The 24,859-nt window shown below is 37.6% G+C and overlaps 1 protein-coding gene across 2 annotated transcripts in view; it reads right to left on the bottom strand.

Moving 5' to 3' along the window:
• The window catches only part of Rasa2 (RAS p21 protein activator 2), a 112,222-nt gene that overhangs the window by 78,382 nt on the left and 8,981 nt on the right, over positions 1 to 24,859 (bottom strand). For both annotated transcript variants that reach the window (XM_085689585.2, XM_085689586.2), the window contains exons 2-3: positions 12,272 to 12,389; positions 6,825 to 6,928 (exon numbers count right to left, since the gene is read on the bottom strand). In XM_085689585.2, the coding sequence (XP_085545711.1) occupies positions 6,825 to 6,928; positions 12,272 to 12,389 (222 nt within the window). The remainder of the gene's footprint in view (positions 1 to 6,824; positions 6,929 to 12,271; positions 12,390 to 24,859) is intronic.

Raw genomic sequence — 24,859 nt, forward strand, 5'->3', positions numbered from 1 at the left:
GGGGATCACTGTGAGTTAAAGGCCAGCTTGGTCTACATAATGAGTTCCAGGACAGCCAGAGATATATAAAGAGACTTTGCCCCCGCCCTCCAAAAAAGATTTTCAAATTTGGAAAAAAGTTGTCAAGAACAATACAAAAAATTTCTACTTTTTTCACCCAGAACTTCCAAAATCTTATCATTTTTTACCATGTTTTTTTCTTTCTCATCTATATATAAAATGATATATAAAATGGTTTTCTGAGTCATTAAAAAATAAGATTTAAATATAATACACACTTTAAAAATAACTATTTTTTAATTTATGTGCATTTGTGTTTTAACTGCACATATATCTATGTGAGGGTGTCAGATCCCCTACAACTGGAGTTGAAGTTCTTAGTTGCCATGTGGGTGCTGGGACTTGAACCTGGGCCCTCTAGACGAGCAACCAGTGCTTTTAACTGCTGAGCCATCTCTCCAGACCCCTATAATACACACTTTAAAACGAGAAATTTTACGGTATGTGACTTACACCTTAATAAAGTTGCTACCTAACTTTTTAACATATTAGTTTTATAAACTTAATCTCCGTATTTATAACTTAAAACTTAAGATAAATATGTATATAATTTAAAGAAAAAAGATATACAATTAGATTTTTAATAGAATGGCAACTGTTATAATACTGCTACTCAAAGGAGACCTACTGAAAATTCATCAATTTAACACAGAAAATTTAAAATACATAAAACTTTAAACCGATGATGTTTAAAAAATATTTTGAGTGAAATCTAATATAAAGAAAAATCTTTGTGTGATAAGCTAGAATTGTACAAAATGACACTAGAAAAATGTACTTCAGGGATTTTTGTGAATTTTAAGATGAGATACGAAGGTAAAACTGAAATCACTCTTGTACTGAATGTGCACACTGATATCTAAGTATAGAAATAGGCATTAACTAAAAGAAGCAAACATTCCTTATACTGCTATGGAATTTAGATTGAGGGTCAAATGATAAAAATTTCTTGAAATGTTTACTCTATGGATTGTACAAAATTCTTAATAAATCAATATACTTGAAATGGCTCAGGATAGAAAATAATGAAATTCAATTTAGTATGGGATGAATGCGAGATAATCATAACTACTGTAATTCCTATTATCACTGATTCTGCATCAGAAATAAATTTTAAGGGAATGAATAATAGCTTGGTACTTTAAAAATACATATATACATAGAAAACACACACACACGCAAATGCATGCATACACCCTACAGCTGAAGTTCTTATCTTTACAGGTTTTTGTAAGGGAATGTCTTTGCTATCATCTACCCAGGAAAAGGTACAGAGACTATCTAGCATGCAACTTTTAACATCTTAAATTTATATAGTTACTTCTTTTTAGTTTTTCTTGTTATTAGGATCTCAGGCATACTATAAAAGCACTTTGCTACTGAGCTATGGTCCCAGCCCTAGCATATAGTTTTAAGAGAGTTTACTAGGCCAGGTGTGGTAGCACATGCTTAAAACCTTGGCAATTAGGAGGCAGATGCAGGAGAATTGTGATCTCAAGCCAGCAAAGGAGGGGGAGTGATGTGGGATTCCCATCTGTATGCTGTGAAAACCATAGGTTAATAAAGTAGCTGGTTTTGGCTTGATAGGGTAGAGCAAGGCTAGGCAGGAAAAACTAAGCTGGGAGAAAGAAGGCAGCGGCAGAGAGAAGCCATATAGCCCTGCCGGAGAAAGATGCTGAACCCTATTGGTAAGCCACAGCCACATGGCGATACACAGATTAATAGAAATGGGTTAAGATATGAGTTATCCAATAAGAAACTAAAGCTAATGGGCCAAGCAGTGATTTAATTAATACAGTTTCTGTGTGGTTATTTCAGGGCTAGGCAGCTGGGAACTAACAAGTGGCCTTCCTACTAGAAATTGGTGTACCAACGTAGGACTGACTAAATCCATGTAAAACTTGAGAAAGATTAAAAAGGAATTCTGGACACTAAAAAACAAAGAGTAGCTGCATGTTTTTGTTTTGTTTTGTTTTGGCTGGCGGCTTGCTGCAACTCCCTTAAGAGAGATCTTTCTGATTCAGTGGTAGCAGAAAAAGCCACATGGTTTTTCAAATGGTGGCTCCCTGGGCCATGCTGCCAGCACAAACTCTGACTCTTTAGGGAGATCCGGCTACAGAGCATTTAAATGGGTTCTGAGAGCGGAGTGCTACAACACTCCTAATGGCAACTTAGACCACTGTGTGCCTAAAAATGGGGCAGTGTTCATGGCTCCCAGAGGCAGCAAACAGCTCCACCATGCTGGACTGGGTGGAGAAAGTATGTAGGGCCTTCTTTGCCCTAGCAATACTGCCACTTAGGCTTTTAAAAAGCGTTTCGCATTTTAACAAGCCATCCTGTTCAGAAAAGGATTACAGATATGCAATAAAAACAGATTCAGACATAAAAGACCTCTAGATAAGATACAGCATGTTAAAAAAATGTACATAGGCTTGGGAGAGAGAAGAAAAGAGTAAAGAGATAGTAAATGTAACATAAAAGAGTACAGTCATAGATTAAAGGAGTAAAGATAATAAAATAAATATTAAACTTGTTGAAAAAGTAAGAGTAAGAAAAATAAGCCACGTAAAGATAGAATATACATAGTCTGGATTATGTATATTATTGTATTTTCTTTGAATTTTTGACTATGAGGGAGCTAAGTAACCAACATATATATACTTTAAAAGTATCTTGTCTTCGACATTTGGATCTAAGGATATGCTGCTTTGGAAAAGAGGCTCTTCTTTTGTTTCTACAGAGGATGAGAACTTATGGATTCATTCCAGGCTAATGTAGTTTGATGGACCAAGAGCCCCTGAAAGGTCACCATGAACATCCCCCAAAAAAAGTCACCCAACTAAAGCAGGAAGCAGTTTAGAGAGAACTATGCCTAACTTCCCTAATATTATTTATAAAGAATTATTTACATTTAAAGGGGGGATATGCTATAGAGATTTGCATTGGTATGGATTTTGGTTTATTGATACAAATTTAAGGTCAATCTTGTTATATGTATATTTCTGTTCTTGATTAAGGTATTGTTTGTCCGGCTCATTTAAAAATGTAATGTATAATCACGAAGTTAGTAGACAGTCATCTATAATAGTCAAGCTTGCAGTCATGTTAGTTAGATTTTCTAAATGTACGGAGATATATTTCAGAAGGATATGTATTCTTCAAATCTTTCAAAGATTACAGAATATGGCATTTAAAATGTTTTAAGAACTTAGGACTTTTTGTGACAGTGAGACACATCTGTGCCTGGCAGCACCAAATTACTTCAAGAGGATGAGGGGCACTGAAGAGGCTCCTTATGGCATTGGTTAGCAATTTGGGCAAGAAACTGCTCTTGCCTGGACTTCTTGACATGCAGGACCCACAGAGAAATGACTGCTGAACTTGCCTAAAGGTGAGACGATCTTTCGGGGTTCCTGCTGAATGAAAGAGTCTGCTAGACATTCTGCAGGACATTAAAAAAAAAGTGACTGACAAACTGTCAATATAGACAGACCTGTCTTTAAAATTTCCTTGTTCATGGAAAAGTCTGCCAGATACCAGAGGCCTGTAGACTAAAGATTGGATGCCCCCATGTTATAGAAGAACTTTAGGTGACTATCTCTGTCAATTCTAGAGTTTTGGAAGTTGCTTACAAAGCACTTCCTGCTTACTTAGGTAATATTATATCCTTCTGGAGTCCTTGATGGAGTTGAAGAATATATAGCTATAGTTATAGTTTTCCTTAGTTACGATAAAAGATAAAATAAATATAAATATTGTAACTGTGGTTCTTGCTTGATACCTGTTTTGTTGTATGTATTCTTGTTATATTAAAGTTAAAAATCTTCCTTTTTATTTAAACAAAAAAGAGGAAGTGATGTAGGATTCTTCTCTGTATGCTGTGAATACCATTGGTTAATAAACTGTTTTGGGCATGTGATAGGGTAGAGCAGAGCTAGGCAGGGAAAACTAAACTGAATGCTGGGAGAAAGAAGGTGGGGGCAGGGAGAAGCCTTGTAGCCCCACCAGAGACAGATGCCAAACCTTGCCAGTAAGCCACAGCCACATGATGATACACAGATTAATAGAAACGGGTTAAGATGTAAGAATTAGCCAGTAAGAAGCTAGAGCTAATAGGTCAAGCAGTGGTTTAATTAATACAGTTTCTGTGTGGTTATTTCAGGGTTGAGCAGCCAGGAACAAAAAGTGGCCTTCCTACTACAGGGAGGAGACAGACTATATATGAATGAATGAGTAAGAATGAGCATGAATGAGAGAATCCTTCTGTCAAGAAGAACAACCTCTGGAGAACCTCTATCCTATCATTTCCATAACTTTAAAGCTTTATGCATACTTTGCAATTATGCAGATGTACATATATACAGCAAGTACTGTAAAAGGGAGAGTTTTAAGTTTTTTATTTGGAACTTTATTGCTTTGAGCAATTCATGCCCTCATAATATAAATCACACTGGTACTATTACAGTGATTCATGTTCCATGTTGCCTCAACTTAAACCTATTTAACAAAACATTTGCCTAAAAGCTACACAGAAATTTATCTTTTCTACTACATCTTTAAGATCACAGTAAATACACCTGATACACGTGATTTCCAAAAGGCAATCAGCCCCATAAGTACAACATTTCAGCAGCAAATGTTCTTCTTCTCATCCCCCACCCCACCATTTTTGTTTTTGTTTCTGTGTAGCATTGGCTGTACCGTAATTTGCTCTGTAGACCATGCTGGCCTTATATGCCTTTGTCTCCCAAGTGATGGGGATTAAAGGCATGAGCCACCACTGCCTGGCTAGTAATTGCTTTTTTAAAGAAATATTTGTCTGGTTTTCTTTTTTAGATGGAAGTCTTACTCGGTAACCCAAGATATCCTCAAACTCAAAGCAATCCTCCTGCTTCAATCTCTTGGTACAAGTGTGAACTTCCATGCCTGGTGAATTTACTTCAAAATAAATACTAAAAAAAAATAAAGCAAATAGCAAAGGCAACTTTAGTAAACTATTATAATTTTTGTGAAATAAATAATAAAGTCCTTGTCAAGAAATACTATATGAAGACTATATGATATGTAAAGGGGCAATGAAAACACAGCATCCCAGTAGCATGCAGTTAACTATCAGTTACTCTCGAATGCTGCTAATAACCAACAGCTTCTTTCCAATCCTTACTTTACCTCTCTGACATTGAAAGATCTCATATTATGTGATAGATATTACGCTCTCCTGTCCCTCTTCCTACCTTCTGATAACACCTTATCAGTGTTCACTGGGGACTCTTTATACCTGAATCCCGCCTCATTTGCTCCCAGGTACTTTTGTTCAATCCAGAGCAGGACGTAATTCTAAATTTTCTTTTGGTCCCCATAAGATTATAAGCGCCCCCAATCAGCATGAAGTTTCCTGGAAAACTATACCCACATTCCTAAAAAATTTGTCTTTGTTTAGAATGTTGATTAGAAGTTGTTATGGTTAATGGTTAGTAGAAAAGCTAAACAAAGGAGATTCATTTCAGAGTTCTTATTTTAAAAAGGGGGGGGGAATGCTGTGGGACAATGGTCTGTACCCAGTCATTTGTATTTTAAATAAACACTGATTGGCCAGTAGCTAGGCAGGAAGTATAGGTGGGACGACCAGGCAGGAAGTAGAGGCAGGGCAATGAGAACAGGAGAATTCTGGGAGAGGAAAGTCAGTCTCCAGTTGTCACCCAGACACAGAGCAAGCAAGATGTGACTGCCTTGCCGAAAAAGGTACCATGCCACATGGTTAACACAGACAGGAATAATGGGCTAATTTAAGATGTAAGAAAGAATGAATAAGAAGCCTGAGCTACTAGGTCAATCAGTTTATAATTAATATAGACCTCTGTATTTCTTTGGGACTTAATAATGACTGCAGGACCAGGTGGGACAGAAACCTCAGTCAACATCTGCTGACTTTCAATAAGCTCTGAGGCAGATAAGAATTTAAAACTATGGGAAAGAACAAGTACTCAGCAGTGAAAGTGACAAAAGCTAACAAATTGTTACGGTTCAAATCTGGAATCTTTCCCCACAGCTCATGTATTTTAACATTGGCCCTCAGCTAATGTTGTCTGGGGAGGTTTAGTGCCTTAATGATGGAAACAGGTAACTGGTACAGGCATCTGAGCCCTAGTTCTTGTCCCATTCTCCCTGCTCCCTAGTCAAATACCAGGATGAAACTGGCCACTTTATGCTCCCAGTGACAAAGATTGGGTCACCCCCACTGCTGTGTCTTTCTCTCCATGATGAAATCTTTTACAACTTTAAATCAAAGCAATCCTTCCTCCCTCAAGTTGCTTCTGACAGCTATTTTGTTCTAGTGATGAGAAAAATGCAGGTATATATACATCTATAAATACAAATGTGATAGATCAGGTCTAATGGTGCATGTTGTAATATCATCTACTAAAGCAAATGGGGTAGAATGACCTTTTGATCCACCAGTTCAAAACCAGTCTGGGAAATAACAGTGATATGATCTTAAAGGAAGATAAACAGGGGTAAGGAGCTGAAAAAGATGGTTTAGCACTCAAGAGCAATGACTAATACTCCAAAGGACTTGGGTTTGGAGTCCACATTTTACAAATATTTTATCTTGATAATCCCAATACTCAAGAGACAGAGTCAGGAGAATCTCTGTGAGTTCGAGGCTAGCCTGGTCTACAGAGTGAATTCCAGGACAACCAGAGCTACACAGAGAAACCCTTTCTTGAAGAAAAAAAAAACCCATATATGTGAATTGTACCTACCTATACGAAGATCTCTTTGTAAAACATTCTTATCATAAACATAAAACGACAAATACTGGAAAGTTCTTGGAATCTCAAAGTAAAATTCTTCACTGAAATATGGTCTAGAGAGAAAAGAGAATGCTTATTATGCTAAATAATATATATCTATGATTACTATTAAATAATCCATTACTACTACTATTAAAATGGTACTATTAAATAAAATTACATTCAAATGTCACTTTCAAATAAACATCAATGAAATTATAAAATAAAATTCTTTAGAAAAGAACTTCAAAAACCCCAAAATTACTCTCATTACTGTTTCAGACAAATCCTGTACAAATCAAGCTGAAGTGAAAAAAACCCAGGTGCCAAAAGAATTCTAAATATATAGCTTTTCAGAAGGTCCTGTGGACAGAAGAACCAATAATTGCCTAGGCCATGGTCACTACAGTAGACCTAAAAGAGAGCCAAGAACAAAGTCATTCACACTATTATCTTAGAAAAATGTAACTACATAAAGTTGTTCTGGTCACAATAATACATAGCACCTAAAATGGATAATGCTATATAAAATAATTTTAAATGTATTATAAATACTGAACATTAAATATTTTCAGCATCTTTCCCAAATTATTTATATATTATATATTATCAAATCTGATATATGGAGGTTGGTGGCTTTTGATAAATTTACAAACCTATGCAGCTTTCATCTCCATCAAAATATAGAACACCGTTACCACCCTAGTACCTTACGCAAACAACTCATTTTATGGGGGTGAGGGAATCCAGGGCCTAGAACCTGGGGCATTACATATGCTAAGCAAGTACTCTACCACTGAGCTATATTCTTAGCCCAGTGATAATATCTCTTTCTATGTGTGTGTATATTGTGCACAGTGTGAGTGTATGACTGACTATCAATCAATGTTGAGTGTCTTCCTCAATCCGTCTCCACTTTATGTTTTAAGACAGTGTCTTTCCCTGAGGCTGGATCTTCCTGTTCCTTCAGGCCCAGCTCATTTTCATGCCATGGCAAACAGCTTTTTACACGGACGTTCAGGATCCAAACTCAGGTCCTCAAGCTTGCACAACACGCATTTTACTAAGTGAGCAGATTTGTGTGTGTGTGTGTGTGTGTGTGTACGTGTATGTGTACATGAGTATAGAGATCAACAGCTGAAGTCGAGCATCTTCCTCCAACTGTCTCTATCTTATTTTTTGATATAGGGTTTCTAGCTGAACTTGTAGCTTACTGATTTGGCTACAGTGACTGGCCAACAAGTCCCAGGGATCCTCTTGTCTCCACACCCTCAGTCTTGGGATTACACCACTAGTGTTTGGCTTTTTACATAGGTTGCTAAGTATATAAAATGAAGTTCTCAATGTTTTCAAGGCAAGCACTTTATAGACTGACCCATCATTGTTGGGTAAGAGGCCTGGGAGGCTCCACGGGCAGTTAATGGCTACTGGAAAAGGGAAAATGGTTTCTTCAGTGGTGTAGTCATTGATTAGTTGCCCATGCTCCAGTAAATAATGTTCTACCCATGCTAATTAAACTAATTAAATTAAACTCAATGGGTCACACACATACACAAAAATAAATGAGAACAGGAGAACTTGTCAGAAGGAGTTCAGAGGATGTACAAGAGGTATGATTTAAAAGACAATACACCCACATATAGAATTGTTGTGGGATAGTTGAGCAAACTGTGCAAAGATGTGTCACAGTTTTTCCTTGCCTGCCTAAGGCACCTGACTGGTTTAATAAAGAGTTGAATGGCCAACAGCTAAGCAGGAGAGGTTAGGCAGGACTTCTAGGCAGAGAGGAATGAATCTAGGCATGTGAGAGAGATGCCAGGGAGACATGAAGGGTATTGGACAAGGGAGTCGGACATGCAGAATGGAGAAGAGGTAAAAAGTCAAATGGCAGAATGTAGATTAACAGAAGGTTAATTAAAGTTACAAGAGCTAGTTGGGAATGAGCCTAAACTAAAGGCCAAGCTTATAATTAATAAGAAGTCATTCTGTCATTATTTGGGGCTGGTGGTCCCAAACGTAAGTCCAACTACACACAATTTTCAAAGATTGAATTAAAAATAAAACCTATGACCCAGAAACTTCCCTTGTATCCTCTGCAATTACTCTGCCACATAGTAAGTCAACTGATGAAAGTTCTATCATTACATTACTGGTTAAATCCTAAGAGTGATGAAAATAGTGTGTTTTCTTGGTAATTAATGGTGCTCAATCTTCTTGATGATTTAATGGTGCTCAATCTCTTTTCATGTGTCTCCAAAGCATTTATATATCATCTTTTATGAAATATCTGAGTCTACTAATATTTTAAATTTCTTCATTATTAAGGGTTTTGATTTGATTTAGAGATCTTTAAAAGCAAAATATCTTACATAATTCTTTTGGTAATTCTACAGTACTTTCTGATTTATAATTAAAAGTATTAAAAACTAAAAATAAAGAGCAAAAAGAAAAAATTCAAAGGGAGAAAAAGTTAAAGACCTACTATGTAGCTACTTTCAGCTGTATCACAATGTATATAAGTATTGAGATTATAATAAAATTAAGAAAAGGAAAGGTTTTTAATATTGTTTTGCCCCATTCTAGAAGTAAAAATTAGAAAGCACTCAGAATCCAAGAATAATCTAACTAGCTATACTCTTAAGTGCCTATAGTACTTGCATTGCTAACTTTAAATTATCTTTCAAATTGATTCCTTGTTTTTTAAAGGTGGGTAAAGAAATAAAGGAAACTGATCTCATTATTTTCCATTACACAAAAATTCAGAAAGGTTAAGGATTAAAAAATACAAGCTAATTCTGGTAATTTTGATATATAGGGCTACATAATACAAACTACAAGTACTCAACTTATGGACAATTACTATTTAATTTTATCACTGATTACATTATGATATAAAATTGTAACAGACTGAAACTGAAATGATTTCAAGTCTCAAATCCCAGCTGTTCTTTTAACTTCCTTCATTATGTGACAAATTATTCAGCCTTTTGGTAACATTATTCCATCATTCATAAATGTAAATAAAAATGTATGAATTTGTATGCACAAATGTGAAAAACTCAAAATTCTAAATCAATAGGTGCATATGACTTATGACAAAATCTTTGAAGTATATTACTCCCAATCTTTTGGGGCTACTATTTACTCTCTTCTGAGGGTAGAACAATTGTGAAGTCAGAGAACAATCAACCAGTGGGAGTTGGTTCTCTCTTTTCACTATGTGGGCTATGGGTACTTGCTATGGAACAATCTTTGTATACTGTAAATATGTATTGCTTTCATAGTTAATAAAAAGCTGATTGGCTGATAGTTAGGCAGGATTTGGGGGGCAGAGAGAATGCTGGGAAGAAGGATAGAATGAGAGAAGTCATCAGCCAGATGGAAAGAAAGCAGGTATGCAGAACAGGTAAAAGTCACAAGTCTCGGAGCAGCACATAGGTTAATAAAATGGATTAGTTTAAGTTGTAAGAACTAGTTAGTAATAAGCCTGAGCTATCGGCCAAGCATTTATAATTAACAGTAAATCTCTGCATGGATATTTGAGAGCAACAGCTGAGACACAGAAAAATTCTTGACTACAGACAGGTACTGAACTCAAAATGTCACACTTGACAGCTGACATACATCTTTACCTACTGACTAAGCCTCTATATTGGCCTACTTTAATTTTGTCTAATACTTTCCTTATGAAGAGTTCAAAATCACAAGAACTAAAACACATAAAAAGGCATGCAGAAGGGTATGCCTATAACACAGACATTGCAGAGGCTGAAGTATGAGGAGTAAGAGTTTGAGGCCAACCTGGGCTACATAGCAAGACCCTGTGTGCAGAGGAAAAAGAGAGAAGAAAGGGAAGGTGGAGGAAAGAAAAGAGAAAGAAAAACAGAAAAGGAGACACAGGCAAACTTCAGAGGAAAAGTCAGGTAAGTTAAAAGAGAGGAAGTAAAGCAGTACCAAAGCATAGTCCAGAAATCCAACGGAATGAAATACATTATGACAACAGTTTCATTTACCAACCACGTTTGTTTCAGAATCCTCCACTGCTTTGTCTCTAAAGACTATCCTTTTAGCAGTTTGGTGGTGGTGGGATTTTTGATTTTGTTGTTTGTTTGTTTTGAGACAGGCTCTCACTACGTAGCCCTGATTGGCCTGGAACTTTCTATGTAGACCAGGCACATCTCACAGTCAATGGAGATCTGCCTGCCTCTGTCTTCCAAGTGCTGGGATTGAAAGCATGTGCCATGACACGTGACTTTAGCACAATTCTAAATCAGAATTACAAACACTGCACCAAGGCAGAGGAGGCAAATTAAGAATTTGCTGAGATACTTTCAAAGATGAAAACAATCTACCAAAGGCTAATTCCCTGATAATATACTAGTAAGTTAACGTGTATGAAGTGTGCATGTGTGTATTTGGCTGTTTGTTCTTGTGTATATGCAGAGGTAGGGGGGTTGTGTAGGCCAGAGATTGACATCAGGTATCTTTCTCAATCATTTTCCAATGTAGTTTTTGAGATAAAGTCTCTTGTTGAACAATTTGGCTATACTGGCTGGTCAGTGAGTTCCTGGGATCCCTACCTCCATGTCCTCAGCACGGTTCTACAAGTGGGAGCTACTGCACCTGGCTTCTCACATGGGTGCTGGGGATGGCACACCAGTCCTCATATCTGTGCATCAAGCACTTCATCAACTAAGTCACCTCTCTAGCTTCAACTTGTGTGAACTTTAAGAACTAATTTATTCTTTGGAGAAATAAAATGCTGCATTTCGAGGAAAACTTAATAAATAGGCAAAATTTAGCCTAGAGAACAGACTAAAGTCTTAACAATAGTTGTTTTCAAACATGTAATAGTGTCATGTAAAAGACACACTAAATTTGCTCTCCAGAAAATCTAAGAGACAGAGCTAGGACAATACAAAAGAAAAATAAAACTTTTTAAGGCAATGAAAAGCCACATGAAACCAAGCACTACATTGATGTCATTCTCACAGACAGATGAGTAAACAGAACCCAGAACTGAGCAAGCACTTGGTACACGGTTGAATATCATTTTAATAATCATTAACCAATTAAACGCAAGCACTTTCTGTGTCAGAACAGTTCAAAGACCAAGTAGACTGCTTAGGAAGCACGAAATTCTTGTGACTGTAACGCTAGTAAGCAGATGCCACATGACCACTAGCCAGAGCTACTGCTAAGGAGTCCAAACTTGTTAGCCCAGTTTACTGAACATTCAAGATCCCTTAAAATGCTTATATTCTGTAATTCTAAAAATAAATTTATAATAGAAAAGAAAATCTTTAAATAAAAGTTATTAGTTTTAATTCAAAAAAGTCAACTTATTAAAGATCTGGAAAATACATAAACCTATGAATATATATCAAATGAATGGTAATTTCTTATTTTCTACCAACCTTAAAGACTTTTCAACAACCTGGGTACGATAAACTTCTTCTTGGTCCAAATTTATAGTGCAGAAACAATCTCTCATTTTGTTGGGTCCAAGATATGGCAATAAATTTTTTGCTTCATCTGTTGGCACAGAAAGTTTAAATTGATGTTAAATATCTCTATAAATATCAGGCAAAGCTTATATATGAATTCAGTCTGGAAGAAGTCATAACACGGAGTAGAGGAAAAAGCAACTAGTGGTCAGAGAGGTGGGGCGGTCTAAAGGAAGCCTTTTCCGAGAACTCTGTATCAAAGTGTATTTTTTTATTAAAAGAAAAAACCTAAATGCTTAAAAACAAAAAAGAGTGGAGGGAGGAGCCATATACAGACACATGGGGTCATGACACATCACTGCATCCTTCCTCTATGAGAGAAAAGGTACTCTCTCCCTGTCCCACCAGTAACATCTCAAGAATTTTCCTGCTGTCAACACTTTTTCCTGAATCGGCAATTAATTTTCCTTTCTATCATATTTCTCTCATCAGCACATTTCCCAATTAAAACAAACAGAAGCAAATAATCATCCTGTAAATGAGACTACATGTTGGTTTCCCAGCCATCCAGACCAAGAAGACTACACGTTCATCTCCTGGCCACCCAGATTTGAATAATCACACAGAAACTATACTAATTACAACACTGTTTGGAAATACCTTAGGCATATTCCTGGCTAACACTTACATCTTAAATTAACTCATTTCTGTTAATCTGTGTGTTCCCACTAGTCTGTGGCCTACTGATACGGTTCCAGCGTCTTTCTCCTTCGGCAGCTACATGGCATTTCCCTGACTCGGCCTTCTTTTTCCTTGCATTCAGTTTAGTTTTCCTGCCTAGTTCTATTCTGCCTTGCCATAGGCCAAAGTAGCTTCTTTATTAACCAACGGTAATAAAACATATTCACAGCATTCAGAGGGAAATCATCCCACCTCTTCTCTCTTGCCAAACCTTCACTTCTAGACCCCCTTTTCACTTTCCATTCATTCTTTGGCTCTCCTAATCAGTTTCTGATGCCAATGTGAAACTGAAACTTTAGTCAAAGTCACCAGTGTCAATGAATGTTGGCTTTACTAAATCCCACACGTTCAATCCTCTTCTTACTATATCCACCCTTGCAACATCATTTAAGAGTGAACATTTAACATGCTCCCTCCTCTTGGATTCCACAACATACTATTTCTGGCTTTCCTACTATGTCTTCTACTCTGCTCATCCCCTTCTCACTACAATGCTGTAATTGCCTCGGGGCTCAGTTCTGGAATACCTCTTCTTTTCTATAAGCACCTGTAGCATACAGTGTTAATGCTAGTGGCGCCCAGGCCTGATCTGCCCTCCTCCATGCTAAACTTAAATATCCTCTGAATATCCAGTAGGTATCTCAAATTTAACAAGTTCCAGAAAAACAATCTTATTTCCTCTTCCACAAGCTCTTCCCTTGATCTACAATTATTTCCCTCTCCCTCATCATCTTCCTGCCATTCCCTTATACATCCAATTCATTAGCAAACCCATAAGATCTTTATTTTTTTTATAAATTTGTGTGCAATCTGAATAGCTGGATGGAGGGGTAAACATTAAATGTTCCCAATATTTCTACAGTAACATGGGAGAGGGATACAGGAGAACCACCCAGCAGCTCTTGAGACAGACAAAAGACCCTGATTCAAAAGCAAGGTGAACTGACTCCTAAAAGTTGTCCTCTGACATCTACATACATGTCATAGTATGTACACATATCCCATCCCTACTCCCACACATGTAATAAATAAATAGACAAATAAGGTTTTAAAAGAAAGCAGGGTGGTTTCATAAAGGAAAGAACATTAATTACCCTAAGAATTATGAGATCAGTGTCTCTTTGTCTCCTAAGCATAACTTCAGAAAAATCATAGAAGAACAGTTTTTCCAATGAAAGTTTGGGTTCTTTCTGCTTAAGTTTAGAATTAACAGCTATTAAAGTCAATATGTTATAAAGTCTACCAGAAACTTAAAAAGCATTTAAAAAATCAGTAAACAAATAATTTTTAAAACTTAAAATAAGAAAATCAAAGAGTCAGTTTTAATTCCAGCACTCAGAAAGTAGAGGCAGGAGGATCTGAGTTTGAAACCAGCCCAGTCTACATAGCAAGTTTCATCCCGAACAGGGCGCTTCATAGTGAGACCCTGTCTAAAAAGAAAAGGAAAGGAAAGAAGGAAAAAAGTGCCAATGAAAAGGCAACAATAAAATATTAATTACTATTAAATTTATCATTGGAGACCAGAAAAAATGAAATTACCACTTAACCATTATAAACAAAGCTCATTCCAAGTAAATCAGAATCATGAATTTTACCATGCAAATAATTCCCAAACTAACTAAAATGAGATGGTATTTATAAGTGAAGCAGTTCCCTCCAGGAAAAGTAGTAAGAAATCAGACTCCTCTCTTCACCTGTAGCTAGTCCTTCATCAGGGCTCTCTCTCCCTTATCCCTTCTCCAGACTCTTCTCTTCACCTAGAGCTAGCCCTTCACTGGGGCTCTCTCTCCCCCTCCCCTTCTCCTGCTCAGGACCTTGTTGAGCAATTCCATTTTCATTCCTCAGACTCTCTTCCTCTGCATAACACAATGGATTTATTTTAAAACCAAAGTTCATAGAGACCATCATACAATGCCTGAAATATCAAAAATTTGTTATTAAGACTAAAATAAATATACTCCATATCTACTGTCAGAGTTTAGAACATTAAATCACTGCCCCTGGTCGTGAACCTGCTTTATTCATGTTAAGTACTGTTTAGAAAATAATGCCGCATAATGTGTATATATTTTGCCAATTCCACTCTCAAGAGGGAAACAAGAGCTATTCTGGCTGCAGAATCTAATGAAATTGAAATTGCCAAATATTTACTTAGAATAATTAAAAGCTGGGTCTTATATACTATAAAGAAATACACCTGGCACCACTTTCTATAAAAGCAATTTTCCTACCTTGTGCTTTTTTTCCCCAATATCTACTACTGACTGAAGTTCAAAAAGCCATGCTGAAAAGTAATTGATCCAATCAATGCCCAGTTCTCTAAAACTATTCTCTAAATCACACTAACATGTTTAATCAGTTATCAGGAATTTAAACTGTAATTCTAAACTAGGCCAGTGACTAACTGTCCATTCATTATAAAGTGCATTAGCCAATGGTTAGGACATCTCTAAGCAGAAGATAAGGTGTTAACAGCACACACTGCAACATCAAGCTACATAAAATGCAAAAGTGAAGCACCTTTGAAGCTGTACTTCCTCACAGATGGTCCTACTATCTTCATGCAGTTTTAGGATATAATCCACATGCACTGGGCCATCTTCTAGCTCTAATACTTCTCTTTTACTTGTACCCTGAAAATCCTACAATTAGCTTCAGAGCCTCCTCTGTCTAGAACCTTCAAGAACACCAATAATATTAAGCGTTACCAAATCAAATTATTGCCTTTCAATTTCTACTTTATTTGGCCACTTTTTAGTGTCTGGTAACACTGACCTGTCCTCAGTTTAGGTAGCTCATTTTAAGTTGCCTTTGTTTAGTGTCTGGTAACACTGACCTGTCCTCATTTTAAGTTGTCTTTGTTCAGTGTCTGGTAACACTGACCTGTCCGCAGTTTAAGTTGTCTTTGTTCAGTGTCTAGTAACACTGACCTGTCCGCAGTTTAGGTAGCTCATTTTGTCTTTGTTTTCCTCCCTCACTGAGGCTTTTTATCCACAGAGCACATTTAAATTGTGAGAAAACTTGGTATAGATTATTTAATTCAAAGGTAAAAGAACAATGTTAGGTTTTTTTTTTAAATTTCATTATAAAATAACAGACTTTCCAGGCATGGTGGCACAAACCTTTACTCCTAGCACTCAGTAGACAGAGGCAGGTGGATGGATCTCAGAGTTCAAGGCCAGCCTGGTCTATACGGTGAGTCCTAGACCAGCCAAAGCTACAAAGTGAGATCTTTGGAAGGAAGGGAGGGAGGGAAAGAAAGGGAAGGAGAAGAGGAGAGAGAGGGAGGGAAGGAGGAATGTGAGAAGGGAGGGAGGAACTTACAGGGCACCTTTTCTATGGTACAGGCTATGGGAGGTCTGAGTTGGATTTAGAATTAGCAACAGTGATGATGAAGGTGACTACTTGCTAATGGCTATTTCTTAATACTAGAACATTCCTAACCATGGCAAAGGTAACAAGGTTCTGAGCAATAACAGTTACAAGTTAGAGCTTTTTCCCAATTCTGCGGGGCTCTTTTGATTATAAAACAGAGAATAACTTTTGCTGGTCTATTTGAGATGTGATTTTGCTGGGTTTTATGGTACTGGGGATTGAACTCAGCGTCCCAACTGACGCTAGGCAAGCACTGTACTACTGAGCAACACCACAGCCCTTTCTTTCCACTGTGACCTCGAAGTCATTCCTGAGAACTCCAGTCAGTCTTTTTTGGGAACCTAGAGGGAGGGGCAGCACATGCACATTAAGTGTGGAGTCAGTGTGGAATCCAGAAGACAATTTCAGGAGCCATTCCTTAGGAGCTGCCCACTTTTTTGTTGTTGGATTTTTCTATTTGTTTTGTTTTGGCACAGGGTGCCTCACTGGCCTGGAAATCACTAAGAGGTCTTGGGTCTGTCGACATGGCTCAGTGGGTAAAAGCACTTGCCATGAAACTCTGATGACCTGAATAAGATCCTCAGAACCCGTTGTAGGGGAGAACTGACTCCACAAAATTGCCCTCTGACTTCCAAATCACCTGCATGTGTGTACACACACACACACACACACACACACACACACACACACACACACCCCTTCTTAAACATTAAAAAAAAAAGTCAAGCATGGTGATGCATGCCTTTAATACCAGCATGCAGGATGCACAGGCAGGTGGATCTCTGTGAGTCTGAGGCAGATCCAGTAGAGCTAGAGCTACATAGTGAGACTTTGTCTCAATAAATAAATAAATAAACAAACAAACCACCACAGAGAGAGAGAGAGAGAGAGAGAGAGAGAGAGAGAGAGAGAGAGAGAGAGAAGGCTGAAGAGATGGCATAGTAGGAAGACTGCTTGTTGCTCTTCCAGTGGACTAGAGTTCTGTTCCCAATCAGCTCACAACTAACTGCTTCTAACTCCAGCTCCAGGGGATCTGATACCTTTCCTGGTCTCCAAGGGCACTGGCACACATATGCCATGCACCTACATGGATATACATGCATACCTATAAATAAAAGTAAATCTTTAAAATAAAGTAATGTATTCTAATTCAAAGCACCAGTGTACCTGTCTCTGGAAAATATTTCTTATAGCATCCCACTATAGTTTGAGATATACTTGAGTAAGTCAACTGAAAAAAATAATTTTCACTTCCACTGTAATAAATAAAAAGAAATAGGTTTAAAAAATAAAACAAAGTCTCTAAAGAGACAGTAAAAGTAATATAAAAGAGTACAGACAGTCATAGATTAAAGGAGTAAATTTAAAAAGCCACGTAAAATGGAATATAAACAGAAAGTCTGGATTATGTATATTATTGTGTTTTCTTTAAATTTTTAGACCACAGAGAGACATTTGTTTCTGGGGGCTGCTAAGTTAAACAACATAAAGGTATCTTGACTTCAAAATGTGAGTCTAAGGATAGAAATGTTGCTTTAGAAAAGAGGTTCTGCTTTTGTTTCCACAAAAGATGAGAACCTGTGGATTCCTTCCACGCTATGTGGTTTGATGAAACAAACTCCCCCCACCAAAAGGTCTCCATTAAACACCAAAAATACTTCACTCATTGAACCTGAAGCTCCTTTATTCAGTTAGATTTAACTGGCAACAAGTCCCAGGGTTCTGCCTCCCCAGAGTTGGGATTATAGCTATGCACTGACACATCTGGCATTTTTTCTTTGGGTGCTAGTGATCAAACTCAGGTTCTCATGTTCACAAAACATGCCAAGGTACTGTAAAAATACAAAGGCCCTATAAGAAAAAGTATGCATTTGATTTTATTTATGACTGTCACTATTTCCATCAACTATGAATCAAGGTCAAGAGGTATTTCATTCACAACCAACTGCTCCTCATTGCAAAGATGAGGACAGCACTCCAGCATAACTTCTTTTATTCTATAATAAATGTTTTTGTTCAGTTCTTAACCAATACTCCTTAAGCACTTTAGCTTACAATATGGTTTAATGCATAACTGTTAACTAAATTTCTTTTGAAGTGTCTTAAGTTTCTTTTAAAGTGTCCCTTTTTCAAACATTCAAAGATGAGCAAAAAAAAAAAAAACCCTTTACTAGAGTAATGGCTTGAAAGAAAATGGCTCCCAAAGGGAGTGGCACTATGGAGGTGTGGCTTTGTTAGAGTAGGTATGGCCTTGTTGGAGGAAGTGTGTCACTGTTGGGATGGGCTTTGAGGTTTCCTATGCTCAGGATTCCGCCCAGTGTCTCACTCAACTGCTTGTTGCCTGCAAGATGCGAGATTCTTGGCTACCTCTCTAACACCATGTCTGCCTGCACACCGTCATGTTCTGCCACGATGATAATGGGCTGAACCTTTGAACTGTAAGCCACCACAATTAAATGTTATCCTTTATAAGGGTTGCCATGGTCATGGTGCCTCTTCACAGCAATAGACACCCTAAGACAATCAAACATTTCTTGTTTCACAGATATACTCCAAGTAGGCAAAAATACCTTCACATTATATGACAGAGGTTTTATCCAATGAATAAAATGTAACTTTTCCCTTATCACACACACACATATATGTGGTGTGTGTGTGTTTATTTTATTATTCGGTTGGTGTTCGTATTGGAAGGTTGAGACAAGGACTTCCATGTTGACCTTGGACTTGCTATTTTGCCAGGGATAGACAGGTAACCTTGAACTCCTGGTCCTCCTACTTCTACTTCCCAAGTGCTGGGACTCCTGTGCTACCAGTTAGCTGTTATTATTTTTTGCTATTATCATTTTTAATCTTACTTTAAAATTCTGATGATCTTTAAATGAATGGCATTTATATGGAAGAGTTTTCATTTAACGGAAGATTTCCATTATCTGTTACTATTTCCATTGTCATTTATTATCTTGCTTTTAACTGTTTACTTTTTGACAATGGGAAAAAGTGACTAAATGTTTCTCCCATCTCCTTAGGTAGTTATGCAGAAGTTACCTTCTCAATGAAGTTCTTCTTGACTACTTTCATCCTCTGTCATTAAATGTGGTACCCACTCCTGTTTACATTTATAACATGCCACATACTGTATACAAGGGACCTATTTTTAACCTTTAGTGTGCTGACATAGATCAATTTATATTAAAGAAGAAATTTACATGTAACTTATTTAAATTTATTTATTTTGGAGAAAGAGTCTCAGTAAGTAGCCTTAGCTGGCCTAAAACTAGTAATTTTAACTTTTAAATGCAGTGTGTGTATGTGTGTGTGTGTGTGTGTGTTCCCGTGCATGCGCCTGAGTACAGTCCCCTGGGGAAGCTACAGGAGGGCAATAGATAGCCCTAGAGCTAGAATTACAGGCTGTAGAGAGCCGCCACCCAATATGGGTCCTGGGAATCAAACTCAGGTCCTTTGGAAGAGCATGTGCTCTTATTTGCTTAGCCACCATTCCAGTTCCAATGTTATTTCAATGCTTGTCCTCCCTGTGTAGATTGTACAATAACTCCATGTGGGCAGGGAGGCTTGCTTGTGCCTAGATCCTACCATGTAATTTTTTTATTTGGGAAACAAAGCCTCTCACTGAACCTGGAGCTAACAAGTTTGACTAAGCCTGGCTAGCCCCTGAGCCCCAGAGATCCTCCTGTTCCACCTCCCCAACAAACTAGAATTATAAGCATATACCACCACACCTGTGGGGTTTTTTTTTGTTTGTTTTTATGTGAGTTGTAGAGATCAGACTCAGATTCTCATGATTTTGTAGCAAACATTTTACCAACTGAGCCATCTTCCTAGCCTACCATATAAATTGTATCTAGCACTAGAATATCAAGTTGTTCAACAGTGACTTTGGTATATATGTGTATGTATCTATGTACACGTTTGGGGAACATCCCATCTATATATTTCTATAAGTAGGTTGTACTGTGTACTTATAACATATCCTAGGAAAAGATACTACTAACATAAGCTATCTCTTAAATATTTGAATGCCCCTAAGAATTTTCTCAATGTCTCATTTGATTTGCATTAATTAGGCAAGCAATACAGTTTTAGTAAAGTAAATCAGCAGCAGCAACAGCATCAATGAATAAATCACAGTCAAAAGCCATAGTATGACTGCTTTTCCACTCTATTCTTAAATTCCTTCTAAAATAGTAGTTGAGACTCTATCCCTGTCTGGAAGAGACTTGGTAAACTCAGACCTACTTCAAAGCATACTTTCAATACAAAGGACAGGAGTCAGCACAGATCCAAAAGGGATTAACCCTCAAAGGAAATCAAAATAGGTCAGGGTCCCAGACAAAATAACACCAAGAAAAAGACTATTTACAGTGGGAAAAGGGCAAGTCAAACCACAATAAAAGCTAACATATTATTAAATAATATGTATTTCACAGTAGACTTTTTAAGAATGTCATGTTATTTTAGTTAATTTTCAAAATAAATCTTTCAAGTGATAAGTACTTTTTTCAAAATACAGAAATTAACACTGGAAGAATGCTGCAGTAGGAAGACAAATCTGGAGCAGCAACAAGGGTTACTAAGTTTTTGGGTTTTTTGTTTGTTTGTTTTAGTTTATGTTGAGACAGGGTTTCTCTGTGTAGCCCTGGCTGTCTTGAAATTCGTTCTATAGACCAGGCTGGCTTCCAACTTAGAGATCCACCTACCTCTGCCACTTGAGTATTGGGATTAAAGTCAAGAGTCACCACCTCCAGGCAAGGGTTACTAAAAGTAATTCTTTTATATGGTCTTGCTGTGGAATAATGTTCTTTTACACTGTAAGATTTGTCACTCAAATTGGTTTAATAAAACTCTAATTGGCCAGTAGCTAGGCAGGAAGTATAGGCAGATGACCAGACTATGGATGATGGGAAGAAGGGTGGAGTCCAGAGTCAAGGGTAAACATAGAGAAGCAAGATGAGAACGCCATACTGAGAAAAGGTACCAAGGCACATGGCAAAGTATAGATAGAAATATGGGTTAATATTCCCTATGGTGGGATGCCATGCTCAGCCTTAATGCAGGGGGGAGGGGCTTGGTTGTGCCCCAACTTAATGTGCCAAACTCTGTTGACTCCCCATGGGCTCCCTTACCCACGTTGGGAGGAAGGGATGGGGGTGGGCTGGTGGTGGAGGCGAGAGAGAAAATTGTGGTTGGAATATAAAATGAAATTTAAAAAAGAAATATGGGTTAATTTAAGCACAAGAGTTAGCTAGTAACAAGTCTGAGCTATCAGTTGAGCATTTTTAATTAATACAAGCCTCTGAATGTTTGATAACAACCAGAAACTTCTGTTTCCACGGCACACTTCAGAAAATTCTGACAAGGGACTTGATTGAGGTAGCAAAAAGCAAAGAGTGGAAAGAAAAGAATGGAAGCAATACTCTAAAGAGAGAATTCAGTGAACCTGGTATCAACTGCCCTGAGTGACATGGGATGTTATCATCGTAACAGAAATGTCAACCCAAGCGTGCTGTTTTTACATAGGGAGAAGATATGACACTATGTCAACACTACATCTTTACAAAAAAAAGAGAGAATATACATACTTAAAATATACTCTAGGAGCTGGGGAGATGGCTCATCAGTTAAAAGCACTTGCTGATCTTGCAGAGCACCTGAGTTTAGTTCCTGACACCCACATGATAGCTCACAACCATCCATAACTCCAGTTCTAGGGGATCTGGCACCCTCTGAGGGTATGAGGTATACATGGAGAGCACATATACATACATACACATTCCAGCAAACAAAACATTCATACACTCGATAATGAGTCTTTAAAAAGGTAAAAAAATAAATATATAAAAATATGGACTCATGTTAAGGAGCTTAGATAAGATTAAAATTTCACCTAATTACATAATACATAATCCTAGCTATGATATGGTAATATATAATGAAGTCTTTAAATTTTTCTAATTTTAATTTCAATTTTTGCAACAGGGCAATTCTAAAATCACAAGCTGTAGCATGAATAATAAAACCCAGAGATAGATACTGTCTCCGAAGATCAGAAGAGCAAAGCAGCCAGCCATTAGAGAGAACTTTTACCTCTTTATCAACTCTTAAGACCAAAACAGTGAGATCCTGTCTCCACGGATCCTCAGACTTCACACTCCACTGAGCTCCTGCCTTTTCCCCTGTATAGTCCTTTGTCCATGCAGCCGTACCATTCCTGTCTCCACCTCTCAAGTGCTGGGATCACCTTTGTGTGAGCTTTGTTTCTATTTTAGACAGATTCATCTTGTGTAGCTCAGGGTGGCCTTGAATTCACAGAGATCTGTCTGTCTCCTGAGTCCTGGGATTAAAGGTGTGTGCCACCATTCCTTGGCCAGTATGGCTGAATAGTATGGCTGGTTTGCTCTCTGATCTTCAGGCAAGCTATATTTATTAAAATACAAATAAAATACCACTGTAACAAGTGGTATTGACAATACAGCAAGTTAAATAAATGTGTTTTAAAGCAGACATTTGGGTTTCAATATAAACTTTTGGCACTTAACAATCTATTATGTCCTTAGTTTCAATTTCCTGTGTAAAAAGAGATAATACTTAGGATGGCAGTGAACATTAACTGTGGTAAAGCCCTTGACAGAATATCTAAAACAGAGAAAGTACTTAGTAAATAGTAACTATCAATACCCTTGCTTAGCTAGAGGTTCTTAAAAATTAACATCTACAAACAATTCCCTTATCCAAACTACTAGGTCCTGATCAAAGATAATGCACAATAACAGCTGCAGCTATCTGTACTGTGATATTAATCGCCTCCGACGGAAGCTCAGTCTAGAACAAGAAGTTAGGAAACCACTGTACATGAAAAGGCGAGTTTCACAAGACATTGCCAGGAAGTGTCCATGGTGATAGAAGTATGTTACCAAGTGCAAGAACGATCTTCCTGTGGTTTGCCTTGCCCACTTATGGTGTCAGTTTTGAATGTGTGCTGGTTTCTATGGTTCTTACAGGCCCCTTTGCATGGTGAGAAAGCAAACAAAGATTATGGTGTAATCTCTGCTGAGGTAGGCCATTGGTTCCTGCAGTTACATGATGCTTAGCAAGGTTCATAAGGCAACCTAGAGAGCCTGTAATGGCAAGCAAAATGCTTAAAGACAAATGGTGGAAGAGCTGGGGCCACAAGAACAGGCCTTAGAGGGGCTTTAACTGTTATCTTTGGTAATGGAATTCTTATCAGCCCCTTTTCAAAAGGAACAAAGCAGTACCTAATAACAAATGCTACACATCCCCCTCTCTGTATAAAGGTGTGTATTTATTAGAATTACTCAAAAGCAAGAAACTGCAGTCCACAGCAGAGAAATCAGTGGCTGTGGTGGAACACGCCTGCAGCTCCAGCACTCCAGCTAGACTGAGAGTTTGAGCACAGCCAGAACTACATAGAGAGATTTCACATCAAAAAAAACAGTAAGCAGGAGCAAAAAAAAAGAAGAAAAGGAAGGAAGGGGGAGAGAGAGAAACAAGAAAGCAAGCAAGCAGTGGGCAGAAAACCCACAAAAGCAGAGTTAGGAAAACAAAAGACTTTCTTATGAATCCCTAGACTCATTTATACTACATCTGACAACATTCTAACTTTATTGACTATCCATTTCATTAGACCACGGTTAATTTAGAGGTAATCACCAAGTCTTGTCAGCAGAAACAAATTCATTCCAATATACTGAAGACAAGCAGCCTGGTGGGAAAAGACATGAGCCTTGTCAACAAAGCTGCTGAGACCTTGTCTACACTGCTGAAGAGCTCTCTGTTGCGTATCTTTAAAGTCAAGAACAACAATGCTCGACATAAAATGAAGCAAATTTAATATAATGCAAACTATTCTAGCACATTACCTGAAAATCAGTAAATATCCAATAAACACGGTTTCACTACCCCATATGTACTGAGGAATTTTTTGATTGTTTTTTGTTTTTGTTTTTCAAGACAGGGTTTCTCTGGAGCTTTAGAGTCCACCCAGAACTTGTTCTGTAGACCAGGCTGGTCTCGAACTCACAGAGATCTTCCTTTGCCTCCCGAGTCCTGGGATTAAAGGCATGCGATACCATTACTTGGCCCAGGAAATTTTACTTAAATAAGACTACTCAAATATACAGGTTCAAAATTATTGAGGACCTTCAAATATAACATCCCTCTGAAAGTTATTAACTTTTTGAAAAGTCAACATTTTTAGCATAAACAACTGATCAAACAGGCAAAGTATATAGGAATCCTTTGCATTTTTAAGTTTTACTTTCTTTAAATTATGGGATTGGCACATACTCTCTTGAAGACCTGGGCTCAGTTCCCAGCATCTACATCAGAGCGGCTCACAACTGCCGCTAACTCCTCTGGCTCCCACAGACGCCTGCACTTATGTATACATTATTAAGTATAAAT

Source organism: Myodes glareolus, chromosome 4, assembly GCF_982192425.1.
Source record: "Myodes glareolus chromosome 4, mMyoGla1.1, whole genome shotgun sequence".
In the NCBI taxonomy this organism is placed as follows: Eukaryota; Metazoa; Chordata; class Mammalia; order Rodentia; family Cricetidae; genus Myodes; species Myodes glareolus.